Genomic DNA, 22,500 nt, shown 5'->3' with positions numbered 1-22,500 from the left:
TGTCACGGATGCGATAGTGAAACACTAGACCTCCACCAGCATTCTCTCTGTCTTTCTGTCTTACTGTATACAAGACCAGGCCTGTGTGAGAGCGCGGAACCGGGCCCCAAGAGCCCCAGAGACACAAGGACACACATTCTCTCACTTTCTCTCTCTTTCTCTCTCTCTCTCTCTCTCTCTCTCTCTCTCTCTCTCTCTCTCTCTCTCTGGCGTGTCCATCAAAAGCACTCTCTCTCTCTCTCTCTGAACCAGTTTAGTAGAGAAATGTTTGCCCTCCCTTCTCCACCCAAAACATTCTCCTCTTTTGTCTTAAAAAGAGGAGTTATATAAACCCATATCAGCCCCTGGGGGTGGGTCCACCGGTGAGGCGATGTCCATAAAAGGAAAAATGACTTGTTTTTGTTATGATTTGTGTACAGTGTGTTTTGTGGGGCTGCTAGAGATCGTCTTGGTTACAAACAGCGGTTTACTCTCGGGAAGCGTCCATTGATTCGCCGTGTCCTCTTCAATGTGGGAACAGATATACTGTAGATATCCAGTATATGAAACATGACAGAAAATAATGACTCATCTGGTCTATTATAATGGGCTATTCTAACTTGTGCTTTGTACTCTCTCTCTCTCTCTCTCTCTCTCTCTCTCTCTCTCTCTCTCTCTGGACAGAATTGTCAATACGACACTGCCGGGGACAGGTGTGAGCGATGCAAAGAGGGTTACTATGGAAACGCCGCCCAGAGGACATGCCAGGTGTGCCCGTGCCCCTTCGGTACGCCGGCTAACAGGTCAGTGGTGTCACCAAACGACCAGTCAGTTGCCACGGTTACCTAACTGTACAGACACAGGTGATACTCACCGTTTGTGACATGAAACGCTTGTATACGACTGTTTTGCTGTAGGAACAATGGGTTACTCTGAGTGTTTAAAGTGTAACTGAACTAACTCTTCTCGTTCTCGGTCTTGTAGTTTTGCTGTTGGTTGTACAGAGGTTTCCGGAGGGTTCCAGTGTGTATGCAGACGAGGCTACACGGGAGACCGTTGTGAAAGGTGTGTACCCTATTGGTCACGGGAGAGATGGGTAGAATAGATGGTTTTCAATGCCCTAAACCTAACCCTAACCCTAAAGAACCTCAACTCTTTGATCTTTCATTGGAATGGGTTTCTTCAGTAGAATGTTCTAGAGTTTCTCTAAAGTTTCGCTTTAATTTTAATTAATAATTTTGCCATTTAGCAGACGCTTTTATCCAAAGCGACTTACAATTACGAATTACAGGGACATTCCCCCTGGAGTAACTGAGGGCTAAGTGCCTTACCCAAGGGCACACTAGTAGTGGTGTGGCTTCAGGCGGGATTTGAACTCACAACCTTCCGATCCCAAGTCCAACTCACTATCCGCTAGACCACCACTACCCCATGGTTCTCACCGCCACTGTGTTTCTCTGTGTCCCCCCTAGGTGTGCCACCGGTTACTACGGCGAGCCGACGGCGGCGGGAGGAAGTTGTCGGCCGTGTGATTGTCACGGCAACGGAAACGGCTGTGACTCCAGGACCGGCGGTGAGTGTTCAGAAAACACCTACGTGGAGAAAACATAACCTTCCAAACTCAGAACTCCTGTCGAGTCGGACTATATTCACGCTCGTTTGGATCATACAAACCACGTTCCTTGCGTGTTCCTCGCGTCGTCATTGTCTTAGTTCATCATAGTTCTAGGTTTGATGTACTTTTTCGTTTGTCGTTATAGTTACGTATTCTCATAAACGTTTTTCGCTCCTTCTTCTGCAGTGTGTAAGAGCACCCTGGTGCCCAAAGACACTAACACAGAGGAACAATGTCGAGGTGAGTCTCTTGAAGTCTCCTGAATGTTGCATTGCGTATGCCGTGGAGATCGTCGGAGTTAAGATGCCGATGATTATCTGTTGATAATGTCTGTGTCCCTGTGTCCTATCCCAGAGTGTGATAGCTGTGCCCAGACCCTACTAAAGGATCTGGAGAGGCTGGATGAGGAGCTGGGTAGGATTAAGACCCAGCTAGAGAACGCCAGCGCCAGCGCTTCTTCCCACGATAAACTGAAGAAGCTGGAGAACGCCATCGCAGAGACCAAGGTAGTTAAACAAGAGTATTACAAACCCTGCCCTCTGGCTCTACACACACACACACACATCACAAACACACACACGCTTCTCCCCCCCCCCCCACACACACACACAGATTCACATGCTAAAGCAAGCACAAACACACACATAAGCAAACATTCCAGAGCCCTAGCTGATAAGAGATCTCTTGAGTTTGTCCCACAGCCGTGTGTCAACACATGTCAGCAGCCGCACGCTGAACGCCAGCGATTGTGGTCGTGACTTGTGGAAGTTTTTACGCTCTCGTGAACTCATGCGCTTCATTTGAGGAGACACTAATCTATATGTATGAAACACCAGTAGAGAAATCATTCAGTCAGCAGCACTGCAATCCTCTCAGGATCCACCCCCATCCCCCCCACCGTAGCGCTATGCAGTGGTTTTAGTGAAATGGACTCATCGCCTGTGTTAGGCGGGGTAGACTGTGTACAGTCTAGAGTCTAGATGTTGTGGCTTTGGCTGATATGAATGTTGTTGTCTCCCCTCATAGGCTCTCGTCAAGAAGTTCTCCTCCACCGTTAACGGTCAGAAGCCCAAGGTGAAGCAGCTGGAGCTGGACCTTCTCAGTCTCAATGAAGATATCAGCGCACTCAAAAACAAGGTATGGTACTAGAACGGTGTGTGTGTGTGTGTGTGTGTGTGTGTGTGTGTGTGTGTGTGTGTGTGTGTGTGTGTGTGAGCCTGCCTGCTTGTCAGCCGCTCAGCCACTCGGTCTGTCTGTTTGTCTGTCTGTCTGTCTGTCTGTCTGTCGGCCTGTACTGCATAGGTATTTGTTAGCTAGCTGTGGAGAGCTAACAGTACAGTATGTGTGTGTGTGTTCCATTCAGGCAGATGAGAGGGCAGCCCAAGCCAAGAAAGCTGTGACGAACGCAGAGAAGACCAACCAGAGGGCTAAGGACCTGGACACTGAGGCCCGGAACCTCCTCAAGAAAATCCAAGGTGAAGATCTTGCCCTTTCTCTCTTTCTCTCCCTCTCTACTCCTCTCTACTGTATGTCTGTCTGCGTTGTATTATCTGTCTGTCTCGTCTGTCTGTCTGTCTGTCTCGTCTGTCTGTCTGTCTGTCTGTCTGTCTCTCTCTCTTTCCTCTCTCTGTATGTTTCTCTCCTCCTCTCTTGTCACTCCCTCCCTGTCCCACCTATCTCGCTCTCTCTCTTCCTCAGTTATCTATCTCCCCCTCTTCCTACTTCTTTCTCCTTATTCCCCCCCCTCCTCTCTGACCGTGTTTGTCTGTCTGTGTGTGTGTGTGTGTGTGTGTGTAGCCCTGCTGGACCTATTGAGGGACGGAGGCTCGGGGAGTGGTGACATGCTGCCTACAGAGGACCTGGCTAAGATGTTGGACGAGGCCCAGCGCATGGTGAAGGAGATGCAGGACAGGAACTTCAACCCCCAGAAGGACGCCGCCGTCAAAGAGAACAAAGAGGCCCACAAACGTAAGATGCTTTGCGATATTAAAAACAAGTCGGCAACCAATCAAAACGTTCAGACTTTTATTCAGAACATTTTTAATAAAATGTCAACGTTGTTGAAAATCAATGACACACTCGCTCGTCAAACCAAAACATTGCAGTGACTCATTGCATCATTCATAAATATAACTTATGTGAATAATAAACTTAAACTTGAACATATCTCCAATATATAAAACATATACTAAAGTGTATCTATTGTTTTTCTCTCTCTCTCTTTCTATGCTCTAGTGCTGGACCACATCAAGGCTAACGTGACCAAGCAGTGTGGCGTGAACGAGGACGCGGCCAAGAGGATCAAGGGGCTGCTGAGCGGCTACGAGGCTAAGCTCAAGGACCTGGAGAAGGCTCTGAAGGACGCTGGGGACCAGGTGAAGAAGGCCAACACTCAGAACGGACTCAACGGCGAAGCCCTGGAGGACCTCCTGGTAAGGATACGCTTCAATCGGATGTACACCACAAGAGCTGAACCGAGCTGAGCCAAGCTGAGCTGTGTCTGGCTGGCTGGCCTGGGTATACATCTACTGTAGTTGCTGAAACAGAACTTGAAAGGACAATGTTAAAGGAAAGATATCTGAGCCAGGACAATATGGTTCGGGTAGTGTGACAAAGCCTAAGGTACTTGATCCACAGTAGTAAGGTTCTTGATCCACAGTATTAAGGTTCTAGATTCACAGTATTAAGGTTCTAGATTCACAGTAGTAAGGTTCTAGACTCACAGTAGTAAGGTTCTAGACTCACAGTAGTAAGGTTCTAGACTCACAGTAGTAAGGTTCTAGATTCACAGTAGTAAGGTTCTAGATTCACAGTAGTAAGGTTCTAGATTCACAGTAGTACGGTTCTAGATTCCCAGTAGTAAGGTTCTAGATTCCCAGTAGTACGGTTCTAGATTCACAGTAGTACGGTTCTAGATTCACAGTAGTACGGTTCTAGATTCACAGTAGTACGGTTCTAGATTCACAGTGGTAAGGTTCTAGATTCAGTAGTAAGGTTCTAGACTCACAGTAGTAAGGTTCTAGATTCACAGTAGTAAGGTTCTAGATTCACAGTAGTAAGGTTCTAGATTCACAGTAGTACGGTTCTAGATTCACAGTAGTAAGGTTCTAGACTCACAGTAGTAAGGTTCTAGACTCACAGTAGTAAGGTTCTAGATTCACAGTAGTAAGGTTCTAGATTCACAGTAGTAAGGTTCTAGATTCACAGTAGTACGGTTCTAGATTCACAGTAGTACGGTTCTAGATTCACAGTAGTAAGGTTCTAGATTCACAGTAGTACGGTTCTAGATTCACAGTAGTACGGTTCTAGATTCACAGTAGTACGGTTCTAGATTCACAGTGGTAAGGTTCTAGATTCAGTAGTAAGGTTCTAGATTCACAGTAGTAAGGTTCTAGACTCACAGTAGTAAGGTTCTAGATTCACAGTAGTAAGGTTCTAGATTCACAGTAGTAAGGTTCTAGATTCACAGTAGTACGGTTCTAGATTCACAGTAGTAAGGTTCTAGATTCACAGTAGTACGGTTCTAGATTCACAGTAGTACGGTTCTAGATTCACAGTAGTAAGGTTCTAGATTCACAGTAGTAAGGTTCTAGATTCACAGTAGTACGGTTCTAGATTCACAGTAGTACGGTTCTAGATTCACAGTGGTAAGGTTCTAGATTCACAGTGGTAAGGTTCTAGATTCAGTAGTAAGGTTCTAGATTCACAGTAGTAAGGTTCTAGACTCACAGTAGTAAGGTTCTAGATTCTCAGTAGTAAGGTTATAGATTCACAGTAGTAAGGTTCTAGATTCACAGTAGTAAGGTTCTAGACTCACAGTAGTAAGGTTCTAGACTCACAGTAGTAAGGTTCTAGAATCACAGTTCTAGAATTTCACCACGGTATTTATCATGCTGTAAAGCACCCCCTTACCATTTGATACTATCATGGTACTATCACATGTGTAGTTAGTGTGATAATCATCATCATTGTTTGGTATTTACAGTATATGTGTGACGCGATCTGGTGGAATGATCAAGGAGGGGGCAAAGTCATTTTTCTGTTTTTTACATATGCTTAACTTTAACTTGTGTCTGGTAACAAAAAAACGAAATCAGATTTTTTGGTCTAAAAAACTTTGAACGCAAATTTGAAGCCTTTGCACTTTGCGCCCACATCGCAGTTCGATGACGTTGCGTCATGGCTTTTGAATGTCCTTAATAAATAAATAAGGTACATTTTACTTTAACCGTAACGAATGGTTTTGATTGTCCTTCAGCGACGCATCGAGGAGCTGAAGCAAGAGCGTGAGAAGGTCCAGGACCAGATCTCTCTGGCTGAGGATGAGCTGCAGGACACAGAGGACCTCCTGAAGATGCTCAACGACAGCAAAATAGTAAGCGCACAGAGCAGCCATGTCACACCACACCACACATGAACACAACATAGTCAACAAGAGTAGAGCAGCCATGTCACGCCACACATGAACACACATGTAAACATAGTCAACAAAGTCTCCATGCACCACTACTGTATGCTGAATACAAACGGTGGAGGCCGGTGGAGGTAGAAATCGGAGGACGGGCTCATTATAATGCATGGATTGGAATAAGGAATGGTATCAGACATGGGCTTTCCATCCCATGCGCTACAGTAAGCCCGTCTTCTTCTACCTGCACCAGCCTCCACTCACTACAAACCAACAGGATGTACAGGAGTTAACACGTGTTGTTCATGTTTTCAAAATGTGCATTTTGACGATAGTCAGTCAGAGTTCACCAACTTTAATCAAGTAAAAAAAAAATCTATGATTGTGTGGGAGTGTAAAACAGCGATCGCTCTCGATTATCACAAAACAACTATCGTGTCGTAACACGTCGACGGCTCAGATAACCATCAACGGTTGCGTCGACAGGGCACTGTACAGTACTGTAGTCACAGTGCCTCTCTTGTTGTTGTCTACCTCCTCCTCCCCCTCCTCCTCCTCCTCCTCGCCCTCCTCTCCCTCCCCCTCCCCCTCCCCCTCCTCCTCCTCCTCCTCCTCGCCCTCCTCTCCCTCCCCCTCCCCCTCCTCCTCCTCCTCCTCCCCCTCCCCCTCCTCCTCCTCCTCCTCCCCCCCCTCCTCCTCCTCCTCCCCCCCCTCATCCTCCCCCTCCCCCTCCTCCTCCTCCTCCTCCCCCTCCTCCTCCTCCTCCTCCTCCCCCTCCTCCTCCTCCTCCTCTCCCTCCTCCTCCTCCCCCTCCTCCTCCTCCTCCTCCCCCTCCTCCTCCTCCTCTCCCTCCTCCTCCTCCTCCCCCTCCTCCTCCTCCTCCTCTCCCTCCTCCCCCTCCTCCACCTCCTCCTCCTTCTCCTCCTCCTCCTCCTCCTCCCCCTCTTCCTCCTCCTCCTCCTCCTCCCCCTCCTCCCCCTTCTCCTCCTCCTCCTCCTCCTCCCCCTCCTCCTCCTCCTCCTCCTCCCCCTCCTCCTCCCCCTCCTCCTTCTCCTCCCCCTCCTCCTCCTCCTCCTTCTCCTCCCCCTCCTCCTCCTCCTCCTCTCCCTCCTCCTCCTCCTCCCCCTCCTCCCCCTCCTCCTCCTCCTCCCCCTCCTCCTCCTCCTCCTTCTCCTCCCCCTCCTCCTCCTCCTCCTCCTCTCCCTCCTCCTCCTCCTCCCCCTCCTCCTCCTCCTCCTCCTCCTCCTCCTCCTCCTCCTCCTCTCCCTCCTCCCCCTCCTCCACCTCCTCCTCCTCCTCCTCCCCCTCATCCTCCTCCTCCTCTCCCTCCTCCCCCTCCTCCACCTCCCCCTCCTCCTCCTCCTCCTCTCCCTCCTCCCCCTCCTCCACCTCCTCATCCTCCTCCTCCTCATCCCCCTCCTCCTCCTCCTCCCCCTCCTCCTCCTCCCCCTCCCCCTCCTCCTCCTCCTCCTCCTCCTCCTCTTCCGTAGGAGTACGAGAAGCTGGCTGCACAGCTGGACGGAGCCAAAACCGACCTCACCAAGAAGGTCAACATCATCACCCAGGCCGCCGCCAAGGAGGACCTGGTGGTGAGGGCCGAGGAACACGCAAAGAACCTCAAGAAACTGGCCAAGGAACTAGAGGAGTGAGTGCACCTGGGCTATAGAACTGTAGGGACACATCCAGTCAGTCCAAGGGCCGTGGGGGAGTCTGGGAAATGTAGTCTCTGCCGTTTTTTTCTGCAGATTTTCATAGCATCGAGTTGAGTTCTAAGAATAGAGAGGTATCAGCTTTCAACTACACTACTGAGTGTACCCTACTTAGTATGGAAGAAGGCAGTTGTTCTTGGTTCTTATGTTTATGTTGGGTTGTTTCCATCCACACCATGGACCAATGCCAGATCTTCCATCTTCTGCCCGGAGCAAGATGTTTGTTTTTCCATTTTGTTTGTTGACATTTTTGAAAATCCAGATACGTGTGTTTACCTGTTTACTCTCCCCCCGCCCCCTCTCTCTCTCTCTCTCTCTCTCTCTCTCTCTCTCTCTCTCTCTCTCTCTCTCTCTCTCTATCTCTCTCGCTCTCTCTCTCTCCTCCTGTTTCCCACTCTTCCACCTATCTCTCTATTCCTCCCCCCTCTATCTCTCCTCTTTTTCTCTCTTTCCTCTTGTGTTTCTACCTCTCTCCCTCCCTCCCTCCCTCCCTCCCTCCCTCCCTCCCACGTCTCAGTGCTGTGAGGGACACCAATGACCGATCTGACGTGCGTGACGCCATAGACACCATCGAAGCCTACAAGAACATCACAGACGCCGTCAACGCCGCCGACAAGGCAGCCAAGGAGGCTAAAGCCGCAGCTGACAAGGCCTTGAAGGTGAGCCCACACCGCCGCTCGAAATTAATATGTATTCTATTCATAAAGGGATATTAAAAAGGTCGTTTTTACCTTAGAGTATTTATTCTCTATGTTTTTTCAAGCCTTTGTTTTGTTTTTCTTTTGGGATTATTTTCTAGGATGTTAAGAAGGAGGACCTGACTAAAAGAGCCAAGGATCTGAAAGACACCGGGACCAACCTCCTGAAGGACGCCAAGGACGCGGAAAAAGATCTCGATCGTACGTTGTGTGACACGTGTCGTGTCTTTGATATTGTTCGTAGAAATTCATTGTATATAGGCCAATGAAGTGGCACTATTATGAATGTATGTCAACTTTACCCCCAAACCAATCACAGGTACTGTTGCTGCCAAGTGCCAACCGAACGCATGTACGCACCTATTAATGACTTTAGTTTATAGAACTAACCTCTTGATTTCACTCGACAGAGGCCGCAGATGATCTGGCTGATCAGAAGAAACGTCTGACGGATGCGGAGAGGAAGAAGAAGGCTTTGGAGAAAGACCTCCTGGACGCCCAGACAGAGCTGGACAAAATCAAGAGAGGTAAGCTCTCAAAACCACTACGACGCCGACGTTTATCTCATACAGATATATCTAGATAAAGTCGGTTACAAATATGAGATAGAGGAGTGTTTCCACTTTCATCATTCCCATCATGCCTCATGCCTCGGTACCTCTCCTGGAGGGATAGACTATCAAAAATGATACAGCTTTAATTTAGTCTTCTATAATAGTTCCCCTCATCCTTCCTTCCTTCCTTATCCTTCTTCACTTCCTGACCGCTCCCCCCCTCCTTTTCAGACGACATAGGCGACATGATCGACGAGGCCAAGAGGAAGGCGGCCTCGGCCAACGACACGGCCGGAAAGACCTTAGACAGACTGAACGTCATCAAGGACGAGGTGGACAAGATCAACATCCGCCCCGGGGACTCCAACATCAGCAGCCTCATGGACGACGTGGACAAGTCAGGTGAGGGTCATAGCTCTTATATCTATCTATATTGTATACACTTTAGGTACTGTAGGTTGACTGTGATGTTTGTTTATGTCAGCTGCTATTTTTTCCCTTTGGGCTTCAAAGAATCGAAAAACGTATATGAATGAATTGATTGGCGAAATTAACTTGACTAAAGTCTGATCTCTCTTTCTCTCTGTCTCTGTCTCTCTCTCTGTCTCTCTCTCTCTCTCTCTCTCGTACTCTCCCTCTCTCTGTCTCTCTCTCTCTCTCTCTCTCTCTCTCTCTCTCATACTCTCCCTCTCTGTCTCTCTCTCTCTCTCTCTCTCTCTCTCCCATACTCTCCCTCTCTCTCTCTGTCTCTCTCTCTCTCTCTCTCTCTCTCTCTCTCTCTCTCTCTCTCTCTCTCTCTCTCTCCTCCCCCTCCTCAGTGAAGAACCTGTTGGACACCATCCCGACACTGGAGGACAAGATGGCGGAGGTGGAGGGGCTCAGTAACCAGCTCTCCCCCGTCACCAACGTGTCTGCCAACATCAAGAGGATCAAGGAGCTCATCGAACAGGCCCGCGACGCTGCCAACAGGGTAGGAACTCACCACCACTACACACGCACACACTGGGGACCCACTCAAGCGCATCTTCATAGCTCTTCTCCTTTTACTTGCTGTTAGTCTGTTTCTAACTGATAAATAGCAGTGACAAGCAGCTCATTCACAGATCCCTTTGGTGCACATGTATCACACACAGTTCTTACGTTACTCCCATAAAGAAAACCATCCATATCTCTTTGTTATTTTTCTGATGCTTCACCCTTCGCTCACCCTTCCTTTCTCCTGCCTCTCCCCCCCCCCCTCCCCTCTCCAGGTGGTGGTCCCTATGAAGTTCCTGGGCGAGGGCCACGTGGAGCTGCGGGCCCCCAAGGACCTTGACGACCTGAAGGCCTACACCGCCCTCACCCTGTCCCTGCAGAGGCCCGAGGACCCCGCGGGCAGGGGAGACGGGAGACGCAGGCGCAGGCAGAGCCCTGCCGACAAGGGAGACATGTTCGTGCTGTATCTCGGCAACAGAGACGTGAGTGTGGACGTTAACACTACGAGAGTTGTCGTTGTCGTTTGCGATTCGCTGTTGTCGCCTGTTTTTGCTCGAATTAATTCTGGACGACTTACCTGTCTAAATAGAGATTGAATCAATAGTTAAATAAACTACGAGAAGATGATTGTATAGATAAAATGTATAAATTAGATAAATAAATGAATGAATACATTTAATCGAAGTGGCTGGTACATGTTGATGTTATAGGTTTGGTTCTGGGTTCACGGTACCCTCACTAACTGTTTTCTCCTCTCTCCCACAGTCGTCTAAAGACTACATAGGCATGGTCCTGAGGAAGAACGTGCTGTTCTGTGTGTACAAGCTGGCCGGGTCTGAGTACGAGATCCAGGCAGAGGCCATTACCAGATCGGTGTCTGAGCCTGCCTTCTTCGACAAGGTGGAACTGCACAGGTACAGTGGAATAGAATAGAATAGAATTGAGGTTGTAGGTAGTGTTGCATAGTGTAGTGTAGCGTTGAGGTAGTGTTGACACCTGTAGCCTACTGTACCACTCCACACAATAAGCTTTTCTCACTGGAAAACATGAAGTTATTGTATAGAAGGTTATTGTCAGTCTGAGAATAAACATGCGCCTTTGCCATCACTAATTTTGAAACATCTGCAGTAGGCCTACACAAAAAAAAATCAATATTTCATAAATATCGAAGTATATACTACTGCATCTTGAAAACACAAAATGACGGTCCATTGTCCAATAATGTTGATATATTATGATTAGTTTATAACCACAATTTCATCCTTGGACAAGTTACTTGATTAAGTTACTAGATTAAGAATGTTAACATTAATACGCTGTTATTGTCTCAGAATCTACCAAGACGCCGAGGTGGTCCTCACCAAGCTCTTCACCTCCAACGACCCTGACAAACCCATATCCAAGACCAACCAGGGAATGCTGACCAAGAACCTTCTAGATCTGGACCCTGCTGACGTGGTCTTCTACGTCGGGGGTTATCCATCCGACTTCACTGTAAGTACTGTGAAAGCATGTCTTCAGACCGAAACATATTTTCATATTGACAAGAAATTAACAACTTTAGTGCGTAGCAGGGTTGTTCTCAAGCAAAAGTGAAATGAAATTCAGTTCAGAAAAATAAATACATTTAAACTGGCCACAACTCTATTGACAATGACAGTAAATTGTCATTTGTCATTTATAAATTGTCACCAACATGATTATTCAGTATCAAAACATTCATACCTATTATTGGTTTCTATTTAGCCTCCAGCCTCTCTCAACTACCCCAAATACAAAGGCTGCATCGAGATGACAGCCTTCAATGACAGATTCATTAGTCTCTACAACTTTAAGAAGGCTGTCAACATCAATGTGGAGCTGCCCTGCAAGAGGTAAGTACTGAGAAGTGATTTGTTTAACACCAGAACAGCCACGAGGCGTCACAGTGACCCCTGCGAGTAAAAGAAAATTCTATCTTTGCACTCGATCAAATTTCAGGACCCTCCTTTCATGACTTTTCCTAGACATGTGCGTTCTACCACCCAGTATCCTTACATTTTCAAAATCACTTCAGGATAAGATAGTATAAAGCTGTTTTGCAGTTTTTCTGTGTAGGAGGCATGCTAAAAAAAAGAAGCGCCCTCTAGTGATCTCTTTGTGTAAATAGCAGATTTTACATTCTAAAAAGGGGGTCTATTTGACCCCCAAGGCGGCTCTACTAGTAGGTAAAATAGGCACAGCTGTTGTAGTGTTTAAAGCATCAAGGACACATTTGGGATTGATGAGGTATCCAGGATGGCAAGACAAGAGAGACATACAACCAGCCTAATCAGTGTTGTTGTGAGATTCATTAGATGGCATTAACACTATATTCTTTATCGAACCTTTAGCTTCGAGTAGAATTCTAGACAGGAAGTGACGAGAATCCTTAGTGGGTATATTTAAACCAGAAAGGGAGTGCAGTCCATTCTTTATTATCAATGTATTTAAACCAGGCCATAGACATGAACAAGTCTTTGCTGTTGCCCCCCCTCTGTCCAGGTATGTCCCGCCCGTGGTGTCTCACTACTTTGAGGGCACAGGCTATGCCAGGGTGAACATTGATAAACCTCCAACCGTCGTCATCTTGAGTCAGACCATCTCCACCCGCGCAGAGAACGGACTGCTACTTTATATCGGAAACGAGGTACCCTTTTCTCTCCATAATTTCTCGTTTTTAGTCGATTTTTTCCGGCATTAACATTTTACTGGTATGTATTCTGCACTGTTTTGTCTGTTCAGGGGTAGTGCTTGTTGCCGGGTTCTGAACGTGTTGCTTTTGTCTCCTTTGTTCGGTAGGACAAATACAACATGCTGACCATTGAGAGAGGATACATCGTCATACACAGTAGCGAGCTCCAAGCACCAGTCCGAAGTGCTAACAAAGTGTTCCCCGTGGTAAGGGAAATATTCATTAAACTTGTAGATTAAATTAAATTCATTGAAAAAAAAGAAAAAAAAAACGTTTTAGTAGAAGGCGATAATAGGGAGAAGGTTTTTCCTTCTATCAGTGGCCCCGGGCCCGAGCTAGAGTACTCTTCCTGCAACGAATAGTGGACTGCTGATTCACATGCTTAGTATTCAAATGTATTGATTGTAAGTCGCTTTGGAATAAGGCGTCTGCTAAATGCCAAAAATGTAATGTAAATGTAAATTCTATCCAGTCCAATTCAATTCAGTGCAATACAATTCAATTCAATTCAACTTTATTCATCCCCTCACAAGCAATTTGGGGGAAATACAGTCAAGCTCATGTTGTCTTGTGAGTAGTTCATTAATATGGAATGGATTTTCTTATCTTCCCTCCGTTTAGGATGCCGATTCAGTAGAAATTACTGTTGTGGTCGAGGCCAAACTAATGAAGGTCCGCATTCAGAGCAAGGACGTGGTTCAAGCCAGTCTCCAGTACACTAAGGGAGACTTCGATCATTACTTCATCGGCGGCGTCCCACAATCCCTCAGGGAAAGGTGCGTGCCTTACTTTCACAGATTCCAAACGTCATTGCAAATGGACTGACTTACTATATAGCGCCTTACTCCAAAGCGCTTTACAATGGCCTCTCATTCACCCATTCACACACACATTCACACACCAATGACGGCAAGCTACCGTGCAAGGCGCCGACCCGCTCATTGCGAGCAATTTGGGGTTCAGTGTCTTGCCCAAGGACAACTCGACATGTGGCCAGCTGGGGTTCGAACTGCCGATCTGCTGACCTTTGCGATCATTAGACGCCGTCTCTACCTCCTGAGCCACAGCCGCCCCCATGTTACACAAATAATGCTGACTATCGCTTTAAACCTCATTGACTGTTCAATACCAATATCAGAAGGATATTCCTGTAACATTGTGTTTGTTTGTGTGTCTGTCCTCACAGAGAGAACATTACGGCACAGCCACTGAAGGGTTGTGTGAAGAACGTGAAGACGAACTTCAAGTTCTCTCCGTTCATGGAGAAGGTGGGCTGCAGTAAAGGATGTCCCAAAGACTTCTTGGTAAGAGTTCCCCTCAGGATGACGCCTTTCACAAGCTTGGTCAGAACATAAGATGTTACATAAGTGTGTATACAAAATACACATCATACAACCACGCCACTAGACCAGTGTCATGACATAACATTCTCAGTGACACGTCACAGTTCCCACTTTCATATAGTACTTAATAGGTGATACTATCAGAAAGCTACTACTGTATGTCAATGTGTAACTACTGTATATCAATTTATGGTGCTGCTATGAGACTGGCTACAGTCCCTCCTAAGACGTCTTCATCCCCTCTACCCCCTGTACAGTTTCTTTACAGTCAATGAATCCTAAAACTAAAATCCTAATTCTTCCTTCTTCTAGCATTATGACTGCCGAATGGCCCCTGACCCTAGCATAGATTACTTTTTCTTGCAACAATGACTGATGGATACATGATTCACTGACTTAGACAAATGTATATGTTGTTTTCTTGGGATAAAGGCATCTGCTAAATGTCGTAGATGTAAAATGTCACATGTAACTCTATTAATGATGACATTATGTCTCCCTTTGACAGTCTGTTCGTAAAGCAGAGTTCAGTGTGGGGAGTTCCCTCTCAAACGCTCCTAAAGGCTTCAGCCTGGCTGGTGATGCTGTCACAGTCTCACTGGGCTTCAGGAGCACAGAGAACGACGGGCTACTCCTGCAGAACAGCCAGACGGTTAGTCCTCATACTATCTATCTCTCTCTCTCTCTCTCTCCCGCTTCTCTCTCTCTCTCTCTCTCCCGCTTCTCTCTCTCTCTCTCCCGTCCCTCTCTATCTTTCTCTCTCTCTCCCGTCCCTCTCTCTCTTTCTCTATCTCTCTCTCTCCCCCCTCTCTCTCTCTCTCCCCTTCTCTCTCTCTCTCTCTCTCTCTCTCTCTCTCCCCTCTTTCTCTCTCTCTCTCTCTCTCTCCCTCTCACCCCCCCCCCCCCCCTCTCTCTCTCCAATTTGAATTATTGGCCTGTTGAATCGCATGTTGTAGAATGTGATTTGTCCTAGAATACATTTTCTGACTGGGCTTGAAATAATCACTTTCCTCTCACTGTCCTGCTACAGAACATTGGAATGGAACTGGCCCTGGTCAACGGCTTTGTGGTTCTGAAGTTCAAAGACCAAATCTGGAAATCCAATAAACAGTACCAGGACGGCAAATGGCATTACGTCACCTTCAGAAAGAAGGCTCAGAGGTACAGCATCACCTGTTCTCAATAGCCTGAAAGAATGCTATAAAATCTACACAATCTGGGGGGGGGGGAAGAAATCCACTCTTTTCATCAATAACATTAGCCAATGTTGTTGGCTAACAATTAGCCAATGTTGTTGTACTCTTAACAAAATAAGTTCTAGTTAGTACACAAATAGGGTTCTTCATGTGTCCCTGTGTAAGAGCACCCTTTGGGTTCTATGCACAAACTTATCAACTGAGGGTTCTCCAAGGAACCCAAAAGGGTTCTTCAAAGGGTCAAAGGAAGAACCCGTTTGATCTGACGCGTACAGTACATACTAGTTACCGATCGGTACGCATTGATTCAGTCACGGTCATTACCGTTGATGTGAATAGATATATCTACCATACTGTATATGTGAATATAGTATATATGTTACGGTACATGTGGGAATGTGGTCCATGTGGGAAAACTAGGGTTAGGGTTAGGTGCTAGGGTGCTACGGTTAGGGTTAGGGTTAGGGGTAGGGGTAGGGTTAGGGTTAGGATTAGGGTTGGGGTTAGACATGCCAACATGTATCAAGTCGACGTAGCACCTAACCCTAGTTTTCCCACATGTACCGTAACATAATATAATCCACAGATAACAATCAAATACATTCATTCACTCACATTGTTATGTTCCACTGCTCCCGCAGGTTTGAGCTGGTGGTGGATGACGAGGATGAGGGTGCGCAGCAGAGCTCGTCCTCCGTCAGCGCCAGCCCAGACACCTCAGTGTTCTTAGGCAAGGACACCTTCAAGGGCTGCCTCACCAACGTCTACATGAGAAGGTCAGCTCTCACATACATAACACATTCCTATTCCCTACATAACTTGTATGTAGTATGTGAAAACATTACATGAGTATGTTAGTGCATTACTTTAGTATTTGTTTTCGGTTGCGGTATGAACAGGTAGGCATGTTATATTATTATAGTATGTAGTATTATTTGTAGTTTTTTTTTTTAATACTAGCTGCTGTAGGGCTATAGAAGTTGTGGAAATTGCAGTGGATGTTGTTACTGAAGTACCGGTAGTAGTAGCAGTATCTGCAGGCATTGTTGTAGAGTTACTGTAGTAGTTGGTAAGCTGTAGTATTATAGTATTTCTGGGTACTTCCATTTAGTATTAAAGTTTGAAACAAAGTATTACCATTAAATTATATATTAAATGAAGTCATTGTATGCTATATGAACCAGTCACTGAACATTGTTGTTGTGTATTGTTGGTTTCAGGCCAGATTCTCTGTACAGAGCAGAAGACTTGAGTCACTTCAGCTCGACAGGTGACGTGCTACTGGACGTGTGTAGCGCTGAAAGACCTCCCCAACTGATGCTGGACCGCAACCCCTCCAAGAAGGTGAGCACCGACCCTACAGTACATACATATGATCACATATCATTACATATCATTACATATAATTACATATAATTACAGTACATACATATGATTACATATGATTACAGTACATACATATCATTACATATAATTACATATAATTACAGTACATACATATAATTACAGTCCATACATATGATTACATATAATTACAGTACATACATATGATTACATATAATTACAGTACATACAATATGATTACATATAATTACAGTACATACATATAATTACATATCATTACAGTACATACATATCATTACATATAAGTACAGTACATACATATGATTACATAAATTACAGTACATACATATGATTACATATTACTACATATTATTACATATAATTACAGTACTTACATATGATTACATATAATTACAGTACATATATATGATTACATATAATTACAGTACTTACATATGATTACATATAATTACAGTACATATATATGATTACATATAATTACAGTACATCCATATGATTACATATAATTACAGTACATACATATGATTACATATCATTACAGTACATCCATATGATTACATATGATTACATATGATTACATATAATTACATATCATTACATATCATTACATATAATTACAGTACATCCATATGATTACATATGATTACAGTACATACATATGATTACATATGATTACAGTACATACCCCAGGAAGATTAGCAAACTGCTACAGCATAAGCTAATGGGGATCCTTTAAATAAACGAATAAACAAATGTTCACACTGTGTTGTGCTGCTTTGTTTCCAGAGATGAAGAGAAGGCATGGCTGCTCTCAGACCTGGCGCTTATGAAGTGGCATGAAACGAATCTAAACATGTCCTACTTCTGAATGTTTACATAAACCCACTGCCATTGTTACTTGACGGAGGAAACGATTACTGCATGGACGTCCGCCATCTTTATAACACTATTATTATAATTCGACATCATTTCATGTGCATTGTTTCACTTTTGATTTTTATATTTGTGTAATCCGATGAAAACGGGTTAGAGTTTATTTATTTTATACTATTTTTTTAATGGAGATTGGAGAGAAGAAATAGTTTGAAAGGCTGTTATTTACTTTCTCCTTCAGCTTTGCACACAAACACAACAGCATGTCATGTCAACCAATCATATCATCGTACTGTTTGTCTGCTCTCATCCAATCATGTCTCAACAATAAATCACTTTTCTAATCAGTCATTCACAAGCATTTATTAACCCTTCTCTCTTTTTCTATTATTAACCGTTTAACAACAAACCTTGTCCCATGTCTGTATGTCCCCTCTCTCTGTATACTGTATTATGAATTCATTGATTTAATATTGAAACTAATGACATCATTATATCAGTCACACAATGGGGTGAATGACTTATTGATACACTGGAACAAGGCAAGCTTACTCCAATGAATACTGGAGTGCAGTATCATTTACCTGCAGTGTGTTTGCCGTTGTGCTGGCATCAGACTGCATGGTAGTTCACACAAGTATTGGTACCTGAGTGCAACCTTGGCCTGCACTCATCCAAATCATTTGAACCACAGTCTAATGATAGCTAAGACCAAATGGATTTGTATAGAAGACCTTATGAACTCAACAAACTATCCAATCAATGTCCCTCTAATCACCTCACCTGACTCGATCAACTCTGATTGGCAGGTCAGACTAGTCATGAAGACATCAACTGGGCCAAGAAGTTGCCCTTTATGTGTGTTTATAAGATAGCTGAATGCAAATACAGAACACTCAAAGAAAGTAGATTTTAAAGAAAAATTATACGTTGAGTGAGAATGCACACACACATACACGCATACACACACCCACACACACAACCCCCCTTCACACACACACAGTCAGGGTAGCTTACAGGTATATTATTCTCCAGATTAAATCCAACTGTATTAATACAGCACATTTCATACACAGATGCAATACAATGCGCTTCACAGGAATAAATAAATACAAACAGATTGAGAAAATATTTTCAGAAACAAAAGCCACCCACATTCGTCGATGTTTGATGTTATGCATTGCTGCATATATCAAGTTTACATATTGGAGTGTATCAGCTGGGCATATAAAGCACACCAGATTATGAAATAAATCAATAATAAACATCAGTGAAGAGACCCAAACCATCAGGTTAGATTAGATTAGATTAAACTTTACTGTCATTGCGGAGTACAAGTTCCAGACAACGAAATGCAGTTTAGCATCTAACCAGAAGTGCAAATAGTGATATAAAACAGGATAGTGATAGGTACAGTATGGCAAGTATATACAGGTATGTAAGTATGTAAAGAAAAGGATAGTAGTAACCTATGTACAGTTAAGGTAGCTATGTACAGCATGGTCTATACAGATGTATAAATAGAGGCTATATCTATTTTAAAAATGTACAATTACAATTTATGTACAAATATGTGGTATGTGGAAAGGTAGTATTTGTAAACAGCAGTAGTGCAAAGGGTAATTGGTTGTCCACAGTGACCGGGGGGGGAGCGTAGCATGGGTCAGTGTACCCCATGTGGGGGGGGGGGGATTGTTCAACAGAGTGTATTGGGGGCGGGGGGGGATTATCAGAGTGACGGCTCTGTGAAAGAAGCTGTTCTGGAGCCTGCTGTTAAAGGACCTTAGGATCCTGTACTTCTTGAGTCTCTTAGATGGTAGGGGATCAAACAGACCGTGGCTGGGGGGTGAGGTAACTTTGATGAAGTTGGCCAGGATCCAGGGTGGCAGCTGGGCTTTTCAATCTCCTAGTATAGGCGCTGCTGTGCCTTTTTGTCCAGGGAAGAGGAGTTGAGGGTCCAAGAGAGGTCCTAGGAGACACCCAGGAACTTAAAACTTGGAACACGCTCCATCTCCATCTCATTGGAGGTGGGACAGGGTGGAGTGAATTGCAGAGGAGATGGTGTCTTCCGTTGACCTATTCTTGTGGTAGGCGAACGGGAGGGTGTCTAGTGTAGAGGGAAGGAGAATTTTGACCCTGTATGGCAACCATCTTTGTCAGTAACGTTCAACTGGAACAGCTCCATAGTAGAGAATGGTCTCCTACTGTACATGTTTCTTGTGGAACTTAACACATTTCGTGTGGACAACAATGTTTTTCCAACAATCAGGAGTCACAATACCTTACTCAATTCACCACGTTTACAAAAATTTGTTTTGGCAGGAATAGTGTCATATTAGCATATTTGAGTTAGCAATTGTCTTTCGGTAAAGTCACTTTCACCTTTGGCTATATTAGTGTCTTTGTATTTCAGGATCACATCGCTATTGGCTAAAGCAAATACTGTACCATCCCTCTAGGGAGATGAAAACCATAGATGAAAACCACAGGTGCTGTGTCTTATAGCATCCATCAGTCATGGCAATATATCCATTTAAGTCTCTATTACTGATACTGAGTGTCTGTGTTTCTTTCCCTCGTGTGTGTGTGTGTGTGTGTGTGTGTGTGTGTGTGTGTGTGTGCGTGCGTGCGTGCGTGCGTGCGTGCGTGCGTGCGTGCGTGCGTGCGTGCGTGTGTGTGTGTGTGTGTGTATTTATGTGTGTGTGTGTGTGTGTGTGTGTTGTGTAGGAGGTGGGTGTGGAGGTAGCAGATGAGAGTCTCTCTGTGTGTGACCTTCCTGCCCTGGTCAAACAAGCCTTTCACATGGGGGGCTCTGCCAGCAGTCTGAGTTACACCCTCGCCCCCCAGCCCCTCCATCCCCGGTGAGTAATACATCACACACACACACACACACACACATTCATGCACACACACACACACACACACACACACACATTCATTCATACACACACGTACACACGTACACACATGCACACATTCATGCACACACACATTCATGCACACACACACACACACACACACACACACACACACACGCATGCACGCACGCACACACACACACACACACACACACATTCATGCATACACATACACACACACACACACACACACACACACACGCATTCATGCACACACACACACACACACACACATTCATGCATACACATACACACACACACACACACACACACACACACACAGGTGGAGTGGCCTGATTATTCCTCTCCTGATTATCTCCCTAGGCCTCACTTTTCCCTCGACATCAAAACCAAGTCAGCCGAGGGCCTGCTGTTCTACGCCGACACCAAAGGGAGGAACTCTCACCTGGCACTATATCTGTCTAAGGGCAGGATCAGGTTATCCGTGGGCAAGAGGAAAGAGATCTTCAACAGGGACAAGTACAACGACGGAAAGTGGCACTCGGTCAGTGGACAATTTAAAATAAGTAGCCTTTTTTGGTGTGTTTCTTGAAACATAGATAGTCACAAACTTGCAACATGGAGTTATTGAATGGTGCAATAGAGTCCAGGGAAAACGGTTGCGCCTTGTGTCCTTTTTCTTCCAATGATTGGTAGCAGGTGTGGTAGTTTCGAAAAAATTGCGAAACAGTGAGAGTAGAGAAACTCGCACACTGCATAAACTTTAAGGAAAAACACTTTTTGTAAGAGCATGACAAAATAAAGAAAAACATATTTTTCCTTAAAGTTTATGCAGTGTGCGAGTTTCTCTACTCTCACTGTTCTTGAATGGTGGACATGTCTCTATTTCATATATGAAAAGTTTCTTAGGACAAGGATTCAAACTGGGATTCATGTTGACATTCCCTCCATGGTGGCGGCCCCCTCTGCAGGTCATCTTCAGCCTGGAGAGGAAGAGGTTCAGGCTGGTGATGGATGGCATCAGAGCTCAGGATGGCCAGCTGATCGATGATGAACCCAACTCCATGGAGCTGACCTCAGCTGTCTACCTGGGCAGCGCCCCTGAGTTCCTACACGCAGAGTTAAAGGTAGGTAATACACAGACAGACACATGACATGTAGATAGACAGACAGACACACATACATGCACATGCACACAGTGTTTCCCATAAGATTTTGTGAGACTGTGGTGGGTGGCCCTCAGACCCTTTAGGTTTGTACATTTTAAAGTTAAATATTTCTATCTGGTGCACTTTGAGAGCAAGATTAGGCAAGGCAAGGCAAGGCAAGTTTATTTGTATTTCATACAACAGTGCTTTACATACAGCATAAAAAAATACAGCAAGAGGAGAATAGTAAGAAAATAAAAATAGAATAGAATATACTCAAGAATAGATATATATTGAAAATAAATAACAATGAATACAAATATATAGTTAAAATTAGGTCTCTGTGCTCTCTTAAACTATTTTGTGCTCTTGTAAACAATGTTGTGCTCTATGGGTGGTAGAGGCAGCAGCTGCGACACTACCCTGCCAAGCGCCAGAACGGTCCTGCAACCCCACAAATCAGGTTACACAGAAAATATCTCTGGCCTCGGTACACTACACTATAATTTTATAATTTTGCCATTTAGCAGACACTTTTATCCAAAGCGACTTACAATTACGAATTACGGGGACATTCCCCCTGGAGTAACTGAGGGCTAAGTGCCTTACCCAAGGGCACACTAGTAGTGGTGTGGCTTCCGGCGGGATTTGAACTCACAACCTTCCGATCCAAAGTCCAACTCACTATCCACTAGACCACCACTACCCCTACACTACACTACAGTGTCTGTGTTTACATATTGCACTAAATAAAGTGGCCCTCAACATGAGAGAGTGTGTATTTAACCTAAAGATCTACCCTATAGTATGTACTCTCTCTACTCCTATTTTTATTTAACCTTTATTTAACCAGGTGACCTCATTGAGATAAGGAATCTCTTTTCCAAGGGGGACCTGGCCAAGAGGGGCAGCACAAAGACACAGTCATACACTCAATACACAGATAAGAAGATAAGATAAGAATAAGAATAAGAATAAGAAATAAGAATAAGAAATAAGAAATTAAAAGCAGGTTTGGACGTGCGTGCACAGATACTGAATTAAA

At 44.9% G+C, this 22,500-nt stretch overlaps 1 protein-coding gene across 1 annotated transcript in view; it reads left to right on the top strand.

Moving 5' to 3' along the window:
- LOC308172166 (laminin subunit alpha-3-like) overlaps positions 1 to 22,500 on the top strand; it is a gene marked incomplete at its 5' end in the record, with an annotated part of 92,123 nt that overhangs the window by 66,762 nt on the left and 2,861 nt on the right. Inside the window, 31 exons of the mRNA XM_080547077.1 lie at positions 664 to 782; positions 964 to 1,044; positions 1,452 to 1,552; positions 1,781 to 1,834; positions 1,949 to 2,100; positions 2,621 to 2,731; positions 2,958 to 3,069; positions 3,392 to 3,562; positions 3,830 to 4,026; positions 5,853 to 5,969; positions 7,493 to 7,647; positions 8,229 to 8,370; positions 8,511 to 8,610; positions 8,820 to 8,936; positions 9,195 to 9,365; positions 9,782 to 9,933; positions 10,214 to 10,420; positions 10,704 to 10,852; positions 11,270 to 11,432; positions 11,685 to 11,812; positions 12,462 to 12,606; positions 12,759 to 12,857; positions 13,273 to 13,427; positions 13,838 to 13,955; positions 14,503 to 14,646; positions 15,025 to 15,155; positions 15,832 to 15,966; positions 16,411 to 16,534; positions 20,156 to 20,289; positions 20,671 to 20,851; positions 21,279 to 21,434. Coding sequence (XP_080403203.1) covers positions 664 to 782; positions 964 to 1,044; positions 1,452 to 1,552; positions 1,781 to 1,834; positions 1,949 to 2,100; positions 2,621 to 2,731; positions 2,958 to 3,069; positions 3,392 to 3,562; positions 3,830 to 4,026; positions 5,853 to 5,969; positions 7,493 to 7,647; positions 8,229 to 8,370; positions 8,511 to 8,610; positions 8,820 to 8,936; positions 9,195 to 9,365; positions 9,782 to 9,933; positions 10,214 to 10,420; positions 10,704 to 10,852; positions 11,270 to 11,432; positions 11,685 to 11,812; positions 12,462 to 12,606; positions 12,759 to 12,857; positions 13,273 to 13,427; positions 13,838 to 13,955; positions 14,503 to 14,646; positions 15,025 to 15,155; positions 15,832 to 15,966; positions 16,411 to 16,534; positions 20,156 to 20,289; positions 20,671 to 20,851; positions 21,279 to 21,434 — 4,221 coding nt within the window. The remainder of the gene's footprint in view (positions 1 to 663; positions 783 to 963; positions 1,045 to 1,451; positions 1,553 to 1,780; positions 1,835 to 1,948; positions 2,101 to 2,620; positions 2,732 to 2,957; positions 3,070 to 3,391; positions 3,563 to 3,829; positions 4,027 to 5,852; positions 5,970 to 7,492; positions 7,648 to 8,228; positions 8,371 to 8,510; positions 8,611 to 8,819; positions 8,937 to 9,194; positions 9,366 to 9,781; positions 9,934 to 10,213; positions 10,421 to 10,703; positions 10,853 to 11,269; positions 11,433 to 11,684; positions 11,813 to 12,461; positions 12,607 to 12,758; positions 12,858 to 13,272; positions 13,428 to 13,837; positions 13,956 to 14,502; positions 14,647 to 15,024; positions 15,156 to 15,831; positions 15,967 to 16,410; positions 16,535 to 20,155; positions 20,290 to 20,670; positions 20,852 to 21,278; positions 21,435 to 22,500) is intronic.

This window comes from Nansenia antarctica (genome assembly GCF_963989245.1).
Source record: "Nansenia antarctica genome assembly, chromosome: 16".
Classification (NCBI taxonomy): Eukaryota; Metazoa; Chordata; class Actinopteri; order Argentiniformes; family Microstomatidae; genus Nansenia; species Nansenia antarctica.
The sequence above is the reverse complement of the archived record's forward strand: the minus strand, read 5'-3'. Positions and strand labels throughout refer to the sequence as shown.